This window comes from Sabethes cyaneus, chromosome 2 (assembly GCF_943734655.1).
Source record: "Sabethes cyaneus chromosome 2, idSabCyanKW18_F2, whole genome shotgun sequence".
In the NCBI taxonomy this organism is placed as follows: Eukaryota; Metazoa; Arthropoda; class Insecta; order Diptera; family Culicidae; genus Sabethes; species Sabethes cyaneus.
Genome location: NC_071354.1, coordinates 128,113,241 through 128,133,528, shown reverse-complemented (window position 1 = coordinate 128,133,528; position 20,288 = coordinate 128,113,241). Strand labels below are relative to the sequence as shown.

The 20,288-nt window shown below is 37.7% G+C and overlaps 1 protein-coding gene across 1 annotated transcript in view; it reads left to right on the top strand.

Moving 5' to 3' along the window:
- Positions 1 to 20,288, top strand: part of LOC128735978 (cell adhesion molecule Dscam2) — a 468,886-nt gene that overhangs the window by 337,795 nt on the left and 110,803 nt on the right. The window contains exon 18 of the mRNA XM_053830464.1: positions 2,428 to 2,574. Coding sequence (XP_053686439.1) covers positions 2,428 to 2,574 — 147 coding nt within the window. The remainder of the gene's footprint in view (positions 1 to 2,427; positions 2,575 to 20,288) is intronic.

Sequence of the window (20,288 nt, the reverse complement as noted above, 5' to 3'; positions counted from 1 at the left end):
AAAACAGAAGGTCAAAATTCCAAATCGGAATGTAGCACCTAGGCTATATTGAGCTCTGTAGTAAGCAAAAAATTTATTTATTTTGCTTCTTTGTCTTGAATCAGCAGCAGCTACAAGCTTGAAATTGTGAAGAAGCAGAGGATTTCCTGGTCTTTATTAGCAACAAGCATTGGACTAACATTCCTTCCCATCACACCAGGAACCGCATTCAGACGTGGCCGGCGTCGGTATTGATCAGCACGCACGGACCTGATAAGGTAGCACAATAAGGAAAAATGCGCTGTCCTAACCATGCTTTTTCCAGCCATCATTTTACAATTTTCATTGGTCCTGGTCAATAACGGAGTAGCAGCACACGGGCGGAATCCTATGCTTATGCTTATGCTTGCTTATGCTAATCAGCAGCAGCCACAAGCTTGGTGTGTAATGGTCGTCCGTGCCTGGGAAGCAAGACTATCATACGGAAAATGTATGGAAAATTTTTAGCTTGAAATCTTTAGTTAATTTTCACTATTTAGCGATTGGCAAACAATCTTTTCAAGAAAGCCATACAATTGCTGCATCGTTTATGATCAAAATCCGTTTTAAATTGGAAAAGCTATTAGCGTTGAAAATCTTTCATTCTTTCGTGAGGGTGGCTTGACTCCAAATTTTGGTTGATACCCTGCCGTAAGACGTTGTCCTACGTCAAAAAATTTCGATAATCCTACCATGTTATCTTGTTGCAATTAATCCTAAAATCCAAATAGTAACTTTGTTAGCTTGCATTTTGCCAGTTTATAACATTGATATAGTGATCGGAATTAGAAGCAGAAAAAAAATTATGTTCATAATTCCGATCAATCACTCTAATGGAATAAATTCCGCAAATTCAGCATTTTTTCAGCCAAATTTGATATAGAACGGTTACATATGCTTGTATCTATTTGTTATCATAGAATACCGAAGAAGGTAATCTATTTTCACGCTGCTATGATCTTAGCAAATTTGATCGTGCACTTCGGCTTAGCACTTCGGCTAAGAAAATACATTTTGATGGCGTTTTTTGCTACTGCCTGTCGAATTCAATTTATTTTGAAGTGCATGGTGCCCCTATGGCAGTCATTTTTCAACAACTGACACATAAACACATAGCACAATAACTAAGCGTGCTCATTTACTACAGATTTTGGCTCAATTTTCTAAAAATTGACCATTTAGGTTGAGTGATCGGAATTAGGAGCTGATCGCAATTATGTGCGGTCACGGTATTTGTTTTCAATAAACAAAAAAATTTAGCAATAGTAAGAGCTTGAATTCGATACTAAGATCGTTGAAATTGGTTGTGTGGTTCCGGAGAAAATCGTGTCACGTGGTTTTCACATTTTTCTTTATAACTTTTAAACGAAAATTCGGACCACGAAACAATTCAATAGTGATATTCTCCACTATAATACCTTTCAAACAAAAGTAATAGCAGACAAATCGATTCAGCCTTCTCCGAGAAATAGGCGATAGAAAATAAGCAGCACACACACACACACACACACACACACACACACACACACACACACACACACACACACACACACACACACACACACACACACACACACACACACACACACACACACACACACACACACACACACACACACACACACACACACACACACACACGCACACGCACACACGCACACGCACACACACACACACACACACGCACACACACACACCTTAACTTTGTGGAGTCCCATTTTAATTCCAGCAGCCCTGTTGAATATCTACAGCTTATGTAGAACAATTATAATGTAAAATAATGTTTAATTTATCCAAACTGCACGTTAACTTTGGTTTTTTATGACATGTTCATTTTGCCCTCACTGCATGTTCATTTTACCCACACGAAAAAAATCAGCCTCGAATGTGACGCTTACGAAAATAAGGAATTTTTCATGACAAATCCAAATATGACACCAGACAAGTATCGGGACAAGAATACTGTGTTGCCACCTCTAAGCTTGAAGTTCCTGAGAGTACGAAAGAATCACATCAGGGACCGTCGGTGAAATAGTCGGTGAAAGAAAAGTTGCACTGAAAATGTACCAATTAAAATAAATAATAATTGCAGAATCAACAATTCTACTAAACTGATTGCTATTGTACGTCGCCATCTTGCACATCCCATGTGAATGTATACATTAATTTTTTTCTCTGTTTGTTGAGTCTCATATCTATTCATTCATAAAGTCACAAATTCACTATTTATTACTCCCATTAATGTTTATATTCACATGAAGTGAATTCAGGTAACAATTTAAGTTTCATTAAACATAGTACCACATTTTGTGGAAAGAATTTTGTATGCCACTGAACTCAAATTGATACCTGGAAAGTCACAAAGACAATAAATAATATATCTTTTATTTTCAATATGCATCATTTCAGTTCCTGAAGCGCCAACTGGAGTCAAAGCATTAATATTAACAGCAGATTCTATTCTTGTATCATGGTTGAAACCTAAACATGCTAATGGGATTATAAGTCATTACACCATATTTAGTAAAAACCATGGAAAAATTGGACATGCTAAAAGTAAATATGTTTTATTTGCTACATAAATAAATATCATTTAAGGTGAAATTAGCAGTCATCGATTCTGCCAAATTCAAAAGCAGTTTTTTGTTTGAAACAAAAATTCTATTCATGAAAATATATTCGATGCGTTCAGATTGGCAAGAAGAATGCAGTATTCACATTGTTACAAACAGAATCCCGCTTTTGGGCCCAAAAACTGCTTCCGAAATTGGGCTCTCCGACGAAAAGTTAATGACTGCTAATTTCTCGTTAAGCAGTCATCGTTTATTTCGTTTTGTGTAGACCTCTGCGCATTTAGTTGTTTCGTAGAATTTCAAAAGATTAGAAGAAAGATTTTAATAGATATAGAATAAGAAACCATACAAGTTGAGGGCTTATTTCTCCTCAAACAAAATATTACCTAGAAAAAGTTTTCACCAAATTTTTTATGGTATGAAGGTAATCCAAGGAAAAGCCGGAGAAAGTATGTTCTAAATTATGGAAAATTTTTAAAATACTTTTTCTTGTTTATGAATTTCTAATCTTTTAGTGACAAAAACATCACACCGATATAAATTCACACGCTCGATCAAAGTGGAATGCACATAGATTTTTTCCTACTGTTTTACCTGACTCACTGCGAATATGCGTGCTATTGAAATAAAACGTCACCATGCGTTTTATTCGTTTATAACGCATATGCAGCTAATATCGATAACAACCGATTTTTTATAAGTTGTGCTTTTGTTATTGCATTTAACTTGTAAAAAGTTGCATAAATAACAATTCAGTTTCACAATACAATTATTGCGTACTACTAGCACTTGCAATATAACGTTTAAGTACGTTATTTTTAGTGATCAAAATCAACGATATTTTCGATACAAGGGCGATATTTTTCGAAACCTTTCGAACCAACACGATACCGCGAATACAACGCTAGGCGCAGTGAGTCAGGTAACACAGTAGCGCTTTTATTTGTTAGATTATAGTGACTTTAACAGCTTGGGTCATTCGTGACGTCTGCGGGGTTGGGATTTTGAACCCGGGTCCTCGGCGTGAGAGGCGTGAATGCTAACCACTACACCGGGACTGACCCCGTTTTCCTGGTGCTTGTCACTACAGTTCCTTGGATTTCCTCCAAGCACTGTTCAAAGTGTTTTAAAATCGTTCGATACTCATTTGACAACAGCTAGGATGAAGGGAAGTGGAACAAAAACGGATCTGAGGAACCACCACAAGGATGCGAAGGTAAAACAAATATTACGAAGAAGACCGGATCTTTCTTACGTACCATTGCTCGTAAAATAAAAATGTCGCCATCATTCGTGCACACTTCTAAGCTACGATAAGGCATGAAGTCTTCCAAGGTGAGGACTGTGCCAAACCGTAATGATAAGCAAAATACGATGGCTAAAACACGCGCTTTAACGAAGTTTCCATGCGTTATAATGGACAATGAAACGTATGTCCTAGAAGACTTTAAACAGCTCCTGGTATGTCTTTTTACACTGCCTTGAAACGGAATGGCGTTACAGAGCATTTTAGGACAGAAGGAAGAAAGAAAGCCAAGTTCCCCAAAAAATATTTAGTATGGCAGGCCATATGCAGTTGTGAACGAGCAAGCAAAAATTACATCACTACGGGAACGGTTAACAAGGTTAATATACCGCGAAATATGTCTACAGAAACGATTATTGCCGTTCCTACACAGCCATAATGTACCCTCGCTGTTTTGGTCTGATTTGGCATCCTGTCACTACGCCAAAGATGTTTTGGAATGGTATGATGCTGATGGAGTCCATATTGTACCGAAGGAGGCGAATCCACCTAACAGTCCAGAGTTACGCCCCATCGAGCGGTATTGGGCTTTCGCGAAGAGAGAACTGTCCCAGCACAAACAACAAGCAACAACTATAGATAAATTTCGAAAATCTTGGACAAACGCAGCTAAATTGGTTGCCAACAAGTCTGCACTGACCTTCATGGAAAGGTAAACTACAAACTTATAGATTGACTTTTTTGCTTAACGTAAGAACAACTTAACACGAAAAAACAAGACACATCACTTGTGGTTCTTACAAAACATTAAAATTACCTTTTTCGCTAACCGGTTTCGGGTTTGATCCAACCCATCATGAAAAAATAAAATTCACTGTGGAGCGAGAAGTAGATGGAAAGTTACCATTTTTGGACCTGCTGATTACCAGAAAGGAAGACAATACTCTGAAGTTCAGCATTTTCCGCAAACCAACATCTACAGACCGCTACATTACTACGGACTCGAATCACTTCGGGGCCCAAAAACAAGCAGCCTTTCACTCTATGGCGCACCGCCTGGTCAATATACCCATGGAGAAGGAGGACTTTGCAGCCGAAAGCAAAAAAATTCAGCAAGCGGCTGAATTAAATGGGTGCGACAAGAGTTTTGTGGATAAAATAATCGGTAAACATATCCGTAAAAAACAGCGTCAAGACATCATCACTTTACAGCCGGAAAAAGAGCAAATCCACAGAATCAGTTTGCCATTTTACCCTAAAGTGACGAACCACATTAGGAAAATTCTCAAGCGACACGGTTTCCATGTGGTTCATAAAAGCGGTAATACATTACAGGAGCTTCTAAACAATCAAAAGGACAAAGTTCCGCCAGAAGAACGGTCGGGTATTTACGAAATCCCCTATTAGGATTGCCTAGTGGTGTATATCGGACAAACACGTCGAAAATTTAAAACTCGGCTAAAAGAACATAAAAAAGCTGTGGAAAATGAAAGAACCAACGATCCGAGTGTAGCGATGCATTCTATCTGCCTCCAACATGAATTTGATTGGGAGAACGCAAAGCTGCTAAAAAATGTGAGAAAATCCTCTCATTTAAATGCGTGGGAATCGATGTACATCAGCACCGCAGATCGACTTTTAATGAATGAAGATGAGGCGCTCATCTCATCGCCTCTCTTCCAACTGACGAAACTGAATCTGTAGCAGACAACAAATCACAATACGTATGCAGTCGACCACCGCTCCGTAGATGGGTTGGATCAAACCCGAAACCGGTTAGCGAAAAAGGTAATTTTAATGTTTTGTAAGAACCATAAGTGATGTGTCTTGTTTGTTCGTGTAAACTACAAAGTTCGCCAATTTTTCATGCAAACCAAATAAGTAATGTTAATTTGTTTGATAATTATTAACGATACACACATAAATGATATAATATTGTTTTATGGATCAAACTTCTAGCAAATTTGTTTTATTGCAAAATTGAGGTGTCCAGATTTTGTCGCGAACAAGCCTTAATTTCAAGCGGAACGACATGCGAAACGTTTTTCAGAAGAAATACCCATTAATGAAACGTGTAAAGCCAGTGAAATATTATTAATAACTCACACTATAATTCTATATGGATTACCTACTATAGGATAGGGTCTAATAGTAAAACACGCTGATTTGCAGTGCAAAAACATTGACTGCTTACTGTCTGCGAGTTTGCTGGAAAAACATGGTCATTTAAGGTGTTTTCCTTATGAAATATTTCATTTCATGTTAAATCGAAGGGAAAAGTTTGACTCAAATGATTGGTATATGAAACAAAATTGTCAATATTTGCACACAGAAATTCATGTGTAAGTTCCCTGGTAAGGCCGTGTCTATTTTTTTCGGTGCCGTTTTTTGTTGTTCTCGAGACTTGGCAGGAAAATTTAATTTTCCCAAACATTTAAGCTTCAATAATTTATACCTCATGAACCAAGCATTGTGGAGTGAAGATTTTGACGTAGGACTACGTCTGTCAGGAAGGTAGCTGGTACAGGTAATTCCAAAAACTCAAAAAATGCGAACTCTACAAAAAAAATGAATGATTTTGAACTTACTCGGGGCGCCTTTGTCTCACAGCCACTTGTACATCAGTTATTGTAACCGATAATGCTTATAATTACCTTCCGCTTTTAACAATGGCCACCCCTTCCATAGAAATTGAATAGTTTTGTTATTGTACTTTTCTAACAGCTTTGTCTTCATTTATTAGTTTAGTACTAGGGGAGACTAGTCAACAGTGAGACAACAGGAACAGTGAGTCAGCGGAAATAGCTACGTCATAAAACATTCAAGATCCAAGATATTTTCATGGAAAGTGAAGTTTATGAACGTACATCGCATAATGTAGTTTGAGAATAATTTGTGATTTTTTAATATATTTTTCAAAAAACGGTGGCAACGGTGAGACACAGAGTCGTGGCTGACACCTTAGATTATTAAGCCTAGAGCGGTCGCGTTAAAAAAAGTTACGTAAGCGGTCGCGTCGTGTACTGAGTACACGACGAATAATACTGCCTATTTCTCAGGACTGGCATGAAATAGAAGGTTGCGGTTTTCGACAAAGTTGTTTAACTATTTAAGACACATCTGGAAACGAACAATAAAGTTTGAGAATTGATTCGCTAGATGACGCAAATGGCGACCAAAATAAATGATTCTAGAATCTCGATACTAGAATCTCTAATATCTCGGGACTGAGAAGAGATAGAAGGTTGCTATCTTTGGCAAAGTTGTTTATCTGGACGAGAACGAGACGAGACGTTTGAATCTGGCTGCGGACAACAAAATTCGGAACTGATACGATAGATGGCGCTTATAACTAACATATTGATTTTTTTTGGAATATCTCAGAATCGTGACGAGATAGAATGTTACTGTGTTCTACAAAGTTATTTGTTCGAACAAGACACATTTGGTAATACATAACAAAGTTTGAAACTATCTCACTAGGTGGCGCACATGGTCAAATTATAATCTTATGATGGTATCTCATAACCATGATACGCGTGCAGAGTTGCCATTTTGGAATCTGTGTTTCTAGTTTAAAGTCTGTGAAAATCTGTAAAACTATCGAAAAAAATCTGTTACTAAATCTGTGTTACATAATTATGCTCCCATGAAGAAAAATTAGCATTTTAATGTTTTTGAACAATATGGTTCATTCAATATCATCCACACGCTTCGTAAATTTTGTTTTTGATGTGCAGTAATTTCGGTTTTGTAACTTTACCTCCCGATTTTTTGTGCCACTTCGCTTCCAGTGATAAAATTGATAAATATTTCTTCAACATGTAGCATATCTGTGAAAATCTGTGATTTTCAAAAATATCTGTCATCTGTGATCACAGATTCTATGCTTTAAAATGACGAAAAAATCTCTGATTTTACAGAAAAATCTGCGAAAATGGAAACTCTGGTTGTGTGTCCAGACAAGACGAATTGGAAAATGATCGGTTAAATTCGGAACTGTCCCGTTAGATGTCGCAGTTGGTAAAATCATATTCCTTTTTGCGATATCTCAGCTTATGTCAAATAAACGGTAAAATGGCTTATCTTGTCTGGAAAAGGACACCAAAATGTTTGCAAATAGTATTCTCTTGGCGATTTTCCCAAAACAGAGTTTGTGAATCATCGATAATGTTGACAAACTGAATAATGCACATATCTTACCTAGAGATACATGATACTTATTCAACTTACCCAAGTAGCACACTTACGATACTTTTATTTATATCAATTTATTAATGACTCACATTAGTTCTGTAACAATCAGGTGTACAGTGTTATAATGAGTATGGTATTAGGGAAATTTGCTATGGTATGTTGAGGTAATGCTTTAAACAATAGAATGTTAGAATTATGTTGACACTTACCATAAAACAATACAAAACGAGCATTTGTTTGTTTTATTTCCTGCTATGATAATGAGAATGAAAAATGTGCATTAGATTCCTAACAATCCTATAATATTCTTTTGGGGGATTTTGGGATAATAAAGTATAACATCAAACGATGGTTGACTAAGAACTAACTTTATTTACAGTACATCGATTTATATATCTGGATTGCATAGGAGAGTGAATTAGCCGATGATCATTATCTTCGGTGTGGGATAGATCGGCCGATGATCGTTTATCGGGTACACGATCGATCGGAGATAATCGGGAATTTCTGTGTGTATGGTAGGTCACAACGATGCTGGGTGAGTGCAGGTTATAGATCGCAGCGAACAGTCGAGTCCGCCACAATACTTCCCCCTTAAACCTTCCAGAATTGGCGGGGAATGTGAACACGACGACCTGATCGGGTTTGATAGAACACACACGTAATACAAGGAAAGAGTAAAGTATTCGAGCCCAATGTAAAAAGCAAGCTGAATACAAATAGTATAATCAATATATATAGAATGCCAGTGTCGCTGCAGTGCGCGTGGTAAACATCATACATATTCAGATAATGTATTTACATTATACTTGCATATGTATGTGTGCCCGAGATTTAGCAGAAGGGGAATCTCATTGTCAAACTTTGACAACCAGTTTAAAATTTCGAATATGGCTGCCAAGTAATGTGATTGTAAACTTCGCTTGCTTCAAATTTCTGAAAAAATCGATGCAAAAAGACTCAGTTGAGGGATTCAATTCATCCGGACAAAAAGAAAATGAGCGTTTAAAAACATTTCACTAGCATGAAAACACAGCGATGAGCGCACTGATGACAGCACTAACCACCGCACAGATAAAGGACAGATAAATAACAATAAGCAACTTTGACAATGAAGTTCCCGATTCACAGACTTGATACAGATTGTTAGCATCATGTTTACCACAAAGAGTCCTGTAGAAAAACAGCGACACTGGCATTCTATATATAATGATTCTACTATACAAATGATTATCAAGAGAGTGCACTTCAGTCGTGTTGTCGCATTAGCAAAACAAATAGCTTTGGTTTTATCATCACGCACACGTTAATAATTGCAAGCATCAATGTTGCCATCAAGCCTGCCCGCCAAGTGAAAGCATTGTTTATGATTATATGTATACGTGGATCGAGCCTCTAATCCTAAACTGTCAATACGGATTTGTTAAAAAACTGTGCAATGGATGTCGGCTGGTTACCAAGTGGACACTATTCATACAGATATGCCCAAGGCGTTTGATTTGGTCAACATAAATGCAATGATTGCGGTTCTGCGAAAATATGGACTTGATGGGGTCTGTTTAGAATGGATGCATTCATACTTGACTAACCGTTTGCAGTATGTAAGGCTACACAACATTGATTCTAAAGTGTTTGCAACAAGTTCAGGAGCACCTCAAGGGAGTCATTTGGGACCTCTAGTATTTGTGGTTGTCATGAATGAGTTCCCAGATACGTTAGTGGATGTATTCGTGTTGATTTATGCTGACGATGTAAAAATATTTATACCTGTGCGCGGCACGAAAGATTGTACGATTCTTCAACAGAATTTAAATCATTTTCTCCACTTTTGTGAACTATTTGAGTCAAAAGTGAACGTTCCCAAGTGTAACGTGATTTCATTCGGTCGCAATTCTAACAAAATTGAGTATGAATACCATTTCGGCGTGGACTTAGTCCCAAGGAAGACGTGCCATTGCGATTTAGGCGTGAAAATGGACGGTGAACTGACCTTTAGTAAACATATCGAGAAAATTGTAACGAAAGCGAACTCATTATTTGGCATGGTGAAGCGATACAACCGCGAACTAGATGATCCGTATACGATAATCGCTATTTACAATGGTTTGGTTCGCACGACCATCGAGTACGCAAGCGTGGTGTGGCGACCAATTTATAACGTATACATCAATCGAATTGAGTGGGTATAGAAAAAATTTGTGCGATATGCTGTGCGTTATCTTGGTTAGAGAGACGAAATGCCTGACTACCGATCTCTATGTTTACTAGTAGGAATCAACAGTCTCAGCGATCGAAGAATTTTGATAGATGTGTTGTGACTCAAAGACGCTGTTTCTAGGGTTACCAAGTCTGAAAATTACAAAAACCGGCCGGTCGGTCCTGCCTTCAAAAATGCGGGGGAGGGGGGGAGGTATTTGTCTGTAATGTATAATGTGCGTTAGATAGTCACCGGTAGCATGTAATCGGCATAGAGAGAAACTGGGAGTCGGTTGACAGTTTCCCATGTAAATGATTGAAGATAGCTAGTTTTTGAATGACAACTGCTTGATTCTGGCGCTAGTGGACAATTTAATGTATATTACTAATATTAATTATTAATTATATTATATTATATTATATTAATGGCTGTATATAATAATCTTCATCCCGTCATTTCTGTTAATATATCTAGTGTTCAATTAAAATCTAGTCTTAGGGAATATTTTAACATTCTGTGTAATGTTGGTAAGTCATTTTTTGTATGTATTAATATTTTTTTTAAGTCTGATAACGGGCAAAGCCTACACCAAGGTGATTTAAAATAGGTGATCTAGTTTTCACAGTTTGTAGAACAGAAGTGCGCGGAACGATTGGTTAGCAACCATCGACGATGTTTATACATTCAATAGTTTCCGCTTTGAAAAATTCGGTGATCGTCAAGGATAACCGAGCGGGGGTGAAAAACAAATTTGAACATCAGAAAACCTCTCTTGACTAACTTTGGCCTACACATCAATAAAGACAAATCAAATCAAATCAAGTTAGCTCTGGGGTACGATGCTGGCCTAACAAGCCAGTCGTCGTATGTTCGAGTCTCGACTAGGAGGTACCGCTACAGAGTTAATAGGATCTTTGCACTAGCCCCGTGATTTTCCTGTACATGGTTTTCTTTTGCTGATAAATCTAGATTTTACTAGTTTTTTATTGCATGCCAGCATTGCAAAACATTCCATCAAGAAGACTGCCATCTGTTCCTCGCGCCCATACAAATGACGAGCAACAGAAGCAACAGCGCACCCCTCCCGGCCCTTATGCTCAACAACAAATGAGCTCAGAGAGAAATAAGAATATGTAATTGTTAGCTTTCTCACTCCTGTTTTTGTTAATAATTTTTGTTTTATTTATGCTTGCCCAGTTTTGTTAAAAATGGCGTCGAAACAAGAAGCATTTCGGGAGCGCGTTGTACACTTCTACGAAATGCAACAGAAATCTCGGCAAAAAGTATACGGTACAACGTTTAAAAAGCAAATATGTTGCAGCTGCGACTGTTTACTATATCCTAAGATCCTGAACAACTATTCGCAAGGAAGGTAGTGGAAGGCCAGCCAACATTACGGACGCAGAAGGACATTGTTCTTTTTCTAGTTTCTTCAACAACAAGCCCTCTGGTTTGGCTATCGATTAAGATGCACCAGACGAATGTTTGAAGAATATTTTGATCCCGTTCCTACAAAAAACATCATACAGATGGACAATACGTGTTTAGCCCAATGGAGCATCATCCCATTACGCCAAATAAAACACAATTGTTCCTGAATACCAATTCGATCCCAGTTTTACCCAAAAACCACGACCCGAAAAATCTCTCTCAGCGCGCCCAATCGAAGATTTCTTCGGGATTTTGAGTTCCTAGGTGTACAAAAATAACTGGAGAGCCATGAATTGCAAACAGTTGATTGGTAGAATCAAGAGATGCATTCGCAAAGTTGACACGACGGCTGTACAACGCTCCCCTTTCGACGTCAAACGAAAGCTTCGCCGATCATCCGAATACGGACCATTTTCAAATGTACACTATTTTTTCAACAATAGATAATGTTTCTTTAATTTCGGTAAATCAGATCTTCTTCATGTATCTTTGTCTTTTTTTGACAGCTTGTTAAAAAAATTTTAGTTGCCACCCGTTATATGTTAAACATCCATACATTGGTGAAAAAAAATTCAAGGAAAAATCAGTGAAACACATCGAAGCTCTTTCCTCGCCTGTGGCATGTCTCATTGGCTCTCAGAACTTGGTTAAAACTAGCCATGCTCCCGAGCAGGGTTATTTTCGAAAAACTATCGTACTGTCAAATTTTAACCAAAAAGTTAAAAATTTCGCGAAATGGTTCACAGCCTGTGTGTACATGTATTGGTGGGAAAAGATGTGTGCGAGCGTGGTAATGCATTGCATACGTGTTTGTGTACATCCATATTCTAATATACACACCTTAGTATATGAAAGTTTTACTCGGCAGATAGCATTGCTGTTACTGTCGCTCGACTTTTGACAGAGTTGTCAGTCTTCTTGATAGAATGTTTTTAATGTCAGACAAAGTTCAAAATTTTCCAGATATTTGGTAATGTCCCAGATTTTTGCCAGACTTCTGTTTCTCCGTTCTGCACGAGAGTCATCACTCCTAATTTCAGACAACATTTTGTATCTGCGTTGAACAAAACTGGCAAGACATTTCCCGAAAAAGTCCTCCCCATCGGTCAAATTGATCGCCAGATTTTGGCTAGACATTTATTCGTGTTTGCCAGATTTTCGAATAAACCTATTAGCGACCCTGAGAAGAATAGGGACTAAAACACTCTCTAAAATATTTTTGAGATGAGATGGAAACGCAGCACGGGTTTCCAGGAATCTTTTCCTGGTGATCTTTCTGGCTAGACGATGTAGACGACGAAATTGCTTCGTCAAAAAAATTTTAGTCAGTCTGTGCTCTTCATCTTGTCTCCTGATAGAAGTTGAAGCAATACGTATCAATTGCTTCTGTCAGGAATCCATTAAAATAGCTGTTGATTGACTGGAATTGACAACGCAATCAATGGTGAAAAGGACAACGATGCGTTATCTAACGTGTTTTGACTACAGAAACCACTTTGTAGCGAACAGCAGTGTTCTATGTCATCATGGTTCCGCAATATTCCGAAAAGAATTTGATTTTCTCATCATCTCCACCTACTACTGACTTAATTCCGAATTTTATTTACCATCATCGGAAGTATCTTGACCTGAAAAACAACTTTTTCGAAAACATCAACTTTGTATCTCCTCATGGTTCGGAAATATCGCCAAATGAATTAAATTTCACCGTATACTCCATCTAGCGGACTAGTTCCAAACTTCAATGTTCGTTACCAAATGCGTCTTGGCTTTACAAACAACTTTGTAGTAAATAGCAACCTTCTAGCTCATTATGGTTCTAAAATATTCCTAAATGAATTTAATTTCTTCATTATTAGCGCCATCTAGCGAATCAGTTCCGAGCTTTGTTCTATGTCACCGGATGTGTCTTAACTAGATAAGGGATTTTGTCGAAAGTCGCAACCTTCTATCTCTTCACAAACTTGAGCTATTGCCCTCCGTGTACTCAGTATACGACGAGACCGCTTGTGTAACTTTTTTCATTTCAAAAAAGTTACGTTAATGGTCGCGCTTTACAAGCAATTTTCAACCACTTTTTTATTTTTTTTTTTTTTTGCTATATTTTGGCATCATTAGAAAGAGGAAGAGTAGATCTTCGAATACAACCAAAACCTGGTGTGATTTGATTGAAATTTCGATGATTTTTTCGCGTTACTCAGTACACTAGCGCGACCGCTCTAGGCTGAAAGGAAGTAGATACGCCAGTCTTTGATTTCCTCATGCTTGAGTAAAAAGTATGTCATCACCACTATCTACTGGCGGTAGGGTGAACTAAACTGTCATAGTCTTTGTATCACCTTCTCATTTTACACAAGTGCTAGTGACAGATGATATAGTGAAATGTATACCTATGAAAATGCTCTACACACTTAAAAAAAGTGCCGAAGTCAGCAAAATTTTGCCGAGATTTGGACAGCCGAGTGTTCGGTAAAATTTTTTATGATGCCAAACGTTAGTAAAGATCCGTAAACGTCGATTTGCAAAACTGAAATTTTTACCGAACGCTCGACTGTCCGAATCTCGGCAAATTTTGCTGACTTTTTGAAGTGTATACGAACACTATAGTAGGTTAGTGCCCCCTGTTGCCGTCAGGAACCACTTTACTGACGATTGAATCTGCGAAGAATGGCGTATATAATCTAAGCTGACACTGAGACATAACTTTCGCCATGCAAATTTTTTTGAATTTTTTTTTTGTGTTCAATTGCAAATCAATCCATACGGATTGACTGTTATACAATATTTAGAAACTGTGGGTGCATGTTATTCCAAGTACGCGGATAGATAAGGTCATTATACAATATTTGTGTAGCGCACTAAACTTAAAGTTGGGAGAAGGTCATCGTGTGGATCTCGAATGAAACATGGACTGATTGATTCACTTAGACTTAACGATTACCGTCCAGAGTGTCGTGACGCTTTTTTTCTTGCTGTGCATTTACATCCTTCTCACACAAATATCGTCAACTGAATGCCAGATATCTGTCGAATGTTCATCCTCATTCGCTTTTCCTATTCAACGCTCAGCTCCTCTCTCGCTCTACACATTTGTGCCATTTCCTTTCTCCCTTTGGCAGCTGTTATAAAGGCATTGCGCTGCTCTCGCGTCAATACTTCTTGTGTGCTTTTGTCAGCTCGAACTGCCAGTTCTGAACTGGGCAAATGTTTTAGGCTGCGTTAAGAATTTAACGCTCTTGTATTAACACGTTAAAACGACTTACCACAATAAACTGCAAATTCAACTTCAGTTAATTTCAATCCTTACTATAATCCCTACAATATTCCCCTTCTCTACTCTTTTTGCGAAAGATGTCTTAAAATTTGCCAAGGCAACATTTTGTTTATAAAAATAAAAAAATCATATACTTATTTTTACATAATTTTATGCCAGTGTAACCTGCATCACCGCTGATTACAATAACAATAGAATTTTCACGTTTATTACGTTTGTTCCATATAATTAAATGCGAACATTCTCTGGTAATGTCTTAAATCCAATTTTATACATAAATAATCAAATGAACTTATTATTTAACAGTCTTTTATACTATTTTAATCAACTATTATCTTCAAAATCATCCTTATCATTTTTATTAACTTCATCATCTTATTCATAATCATCATCATGTTCATCATCACCATTTCCATCATAATTTCTATCATTATTATACCGAATTTCTTACTAAACCGGATTCCGCTATTTGAAAATGCGACTACACATAAGTGCGCTAAAACTGTCACAAACTAAAATCACATCATCCTTTCTATCATTTTAATAATTTCCAATATCATTGCTTCTATCATCATTTCCATCATCATTCTTTCCAGCATCATAATTTTAATCATCAACATCATTATTTCCATCACTATCATTTCATCAAAATTTCCTCCAATATTTCAATAACCATCAGGTCCATCATCACAATTTCCATCATTACTAGTTCAAGCATCATTCCATCATTTTCATCATCATCATCATTGACGTCTTCATTTCCATCCTAGGGACTGGCAACCCTATCGCTACTCTGTGTTTGACAGTATCCAACCTCTACTACGGGTACCAGTACGGGTATTATTTGCTGAAACCTGGCTAAGATTTGAAAATAATACCCATCTGGTAGCATACCGGCTTTACAGAAACGAACAGAACGTATAGTAGTGTCATGCTGTTTCATTTACGCAAATGGTTAGATAGACTGCAAAAGCATGGCTACCTAGTAGTACCGTGTTTCCATCGCCATTTCCGTCATCATCAGTGCTATCATAATTTCCGTCATTATTTTAATCATTATTTCCATCAACATTTTCATCATTATTTCAATCACAATCTGTTCCATCATCATTATTTCAATCATCATTTTTTTTCACCATCTTTGACATCATCATTTCCATCGTCTTCATTTCCATTATCTTTACCCTCATTTCCGTCATCATCAGTTCCATCATGATTTCCTTTATCATTATTCCGATCATTTCCATTATCGTCCTTTCCATCATCATTATTTTTGTCATTATTTGCATCATTATTATTCTCCTCATGATCATCACTGCCACCATCAGTTCCATCATTCTTTCAGTCACCACCATTTCCATATTCATCCTTTCCATTATCATTTTCATCAACACTTCCATCATTATTAATTTCATCATGATTTACATCATCATTTACTTCATAATCTTAGTCCTCATAATAAGCATTTTTAACATCATATTCGCCTTTTTTTATCTCCTCTATATCTCGATCTTCATCTTCATTTTTATTGTCATTATTTTCATTATTTGTTGTTTCTTGAGCTTTACTTTTTTCACGTGTTCTTTCTTGATTGCGGGCTCAACTCGTTTTTTTTTGGTTGTATACTATACATTTTTGCTTTTTTTTTTTGCTTGTGCATTTTTTCTTCTCCATATCCTATCATTTGTTTTCACTAGTTTTTTTTTGTTTTGCTCATTCGCTTTTTTTTACCCTCTAATTCTATTTTCCAATCACATTTTTTGCCTATTAGTTCTGTTATGTTTTCACTGTCAAAATTTTGTTTAGTTTTGCTCATCTCTTACTTTTGTTTTGCTCATTCTATATTCCAACTGCATTTTTTTGGCTATTTTTTCACTATACATTAATTTCGTTTTATTTTGCTCATCAATCTTTTGCCTGCATTTTTTTTTTACTCATTCTCTATTTTTTGCATGTATCTTTGTTTCGCTTTTTTTTTGTACGTATAAATATTTTGTTTTGCCAGTTAAATCCGTTTTTTTTCTCACGTCACCTTTTTTTTGTTTTCGCTCATTCCCTTTTTTTGCGTGTACATTCTTATTTCCCAATCATATTTTTTTTTGACTATTAATTCAGACTTTTTTTTTACTGTATGCCAGCGTTTTGCTTGGTTATCCATTTTTCCACATAAAGCTCTTATTAACGTGTCCGATTGAGGTAGGTTTAACTCACACTCAGGCCCGAAATCGTATGTTTTCAACTTACCAAGGTAGAGTGTCTATCCTACCGGCTACGCCATTTGTCGTGACGCTTTTTTTCTTGCTGTGCATTTACATCCTTCTCACACAAATATCGTCAACTGAATGCCAGATATCTGTCGAATGTTCATCCTCATTCGCTTTTCCTATTCAACGCTCAGCTCCTCTCTCGCTCTACACATTTGTGCCATTTCCTTTCTCCCTTTGGCAGCTGTTATAAAGGCATTGCGCTGCTCTCGCGTCAATACTTCTTGTGTGCTTTTGTCAGCTCGAACTGCCAGTTCTGAACTGGGCAAATGTTTTAGGCTGCGTTAAGAATTTAACGCTCTTGTATTAACACGTTAAAACGACTTACCACAATAAACTGCAAATTCAACTTCAGTTAATTTCAATCCTTACTATAATCCCTACACAGAGATTACCGGTTGGTTCGTTCTCTAGTCAATGCAGTTAACTGACTCCTCTTTATTCAATAAATCCGGGTATTTTATACCCATACAGAACAACCTCTAACTTCTGTACAGGCGTAAGTGAAACAGCTGGACATCCTTTTTGTCAAGTTTGCAATATTGATTGCTCACTTCTGGACCTGGCGCTAATGCCGGCTGAACCGAAATATGTAAACGTGTGCAGCACTATAGTTACTATATATATAGTTCGGCGGATAGAAAACCAGGCGAATTGGCATCCCTGATTTATGAAATTAAATTTGAAATTATTGTGAAATGTGCAGGTTTTTACGAAAAATAATCACTGACGGGTGTAGAAAATGACTAGTTCTATGAAAATAAAGTGTGTTTTTTTAACATTACTCCTGCATTTTGGATTTTGAAAAGCTTTTGGCTCCGCTTTTGACGTTTATTTCTCGGGTAAATTTTCAAATAGACCTAAGTGACAATAAGAGATTCTCTTCGCGTCTCCTCTCTTCCGTCTTTCACGGCTACATAAATGCATAGAAAAGAAAATTTTCAAAACATTTAGCTAACTAGTGACTCCGGCAACCGTTTTATGCAAAGCTGATGTGTTAAAATGCATTAGGATCACCGTAAAAAGCAGAAGAGAGGAGACGCGAAGAGAATCTCTCATTGTCACTTAGGTCTATTTGAAAATTTACCCGAGATTTGGCTCCCGATTTTCTATCCGCCGAACTATATATATAGTAACTATATGCAGCACGCCTGGCGAGCATATGTTCAAGTCTGCAGTGAGGTACCGTGACTTTATGTTTGTTAGTTTTGTTTGGGGTGACAGTGTGCGACTCTAATAAATGAGTACACTACTCATCGACTAACCTCGAGCAACGCAAACACTACGACTAACCTCGAGTTTTGCCTTTCTACTATATAAATATATAGGGGGATTAGGGGCATAATGAGCACACGGGGCGAAATGGGCACCCCTATTTTCTGCGAAAGTACGCATTATGTAACACTGCACTACCAAATAAGCTTTTACGATCATTTAAATATCTTAAACTATCAAGTGCACACTACAACATGATGTATACATTGTATCTCAATTTTCACCGTCATTGAAGTTTTGATTTTATACTATAATTAGTGTAAAAACCTATTTTTACTTAAACTACTTGACATGGTGCGAAATAGGCACCATTAGGTGGGGTGAAACGAGCAATATGTCACATTAACTAACCTGTCAGTTTCTTTCTTTATCGCGTCAATGCTTGTTTACAGTGATGGCATGAATATGCCAAGAGAATCCGTAAGACATAATTGGTCAAAAAAGGCCTTGCAAGTGGCCTTGACCACTCTAAGGCGAGACGGAATACTCACAAAACAAGTCGCCAAGTACCACAGTATTCTGCGGCAGACGTTAGTTCGGTATGTGAGACCATACGAAAGAGCAATCTCGGGGCAGGAGGTGGACCAAATTGATTCCTTCAAAACTGTTTTCGCTCCCGCTGCAGCACAAAAGCTGGTGGTCCATATTTTGTATATGGAGGTTCGATGCTACGGTATACCAGCTGGTAGAGGGAAACGGAAACGGAAACGGCTGTCTTCAACACTAAAACACAGGTAACTTAAGCGTCATCCGAAACTTTCCTTGTGTGCTCCAGAGGTAACCTCCGCGGCTTAATTGCCTTTAAGCGACTTGCGGTCAATGGTTTTATCGGCGTTTTGACACGTTTTATGTTTGTGTATGTATGGGTGTGTATGTGTATGCGTCAATGTGTTTGTATATGTTTATGTATGTGTATATGCATGTGTGTGTGGTTGTTGTTCTTATATACACCCTTCAAGCATGTGTTTATAAGGGTGTTCATTATGCCCCAGGGGGTGCTCATTGTGCCCCACATACTGACCGATTTTTAGTTTTTGAAGCATAAGTTTAAATTGCAATTTCCGTCATCATATCAATTATTTTTCAATTTGTTAACAGTATGCCATTAATTATCGACAGTGAATGTATGTTTTGCAATGACGACACTTTAAAAATTCTGTCATTTTGGGTGCTTAAATCAGCCAACAAGTTAGGGTGCTCATTATGCCCCTAATGCCCCTAGTATAGTATAAAGGTATAGCAATCACTCGGAAAACCGAATTTCGAAAGGAGGCCACTGAGCCGAGTATCTAGTACCATTCGACAAAGTTTCGAAAACTGAGCATTTTTCTCTGTGTGTGTGTGTGTGTGTGTGTGTGTGTGTGTGTGTGTGTGTGTGTGTGTGTGTGTGTGTGTGTGTGTGTGTGTGTGTGTGTGTGTGTGTGTGTGTGTGTGTGTGTGTGTGTGTGTGTGTGTGTGTGTGTGTGTGTGTGTGTGTGTGTGTGTGTGTGTGTGTGTGTGTGTGTGTGTGTGTGTGTGTGTGTGTGTGTGTGTGTGTGTGTGTGTGTGTGTGTGTGTGTGTGTGTGTGTGTGTGTGTGTGTGTGTGTGTGTGTGTGTGTGTGTGTGTGTGTGTGTGTGTGTGTGTGTGTGTGTGTGTGTGTGTGTGTGTGTGTGTGTGTGTGTGTGTGTGTGTGTGTGTGTGTGTGTGTGTGTGTGTGTGTGTGTGTGTGTGTGTGTGTGTGTGTGTGTGTGTGTGTGTGTGTGTGTGTGTGTGTGTGTGTGTGTGTGTGTGTGTGTGTGTGTGTGTGTGTGTGTGTGTGTGTGTGTGTGTGT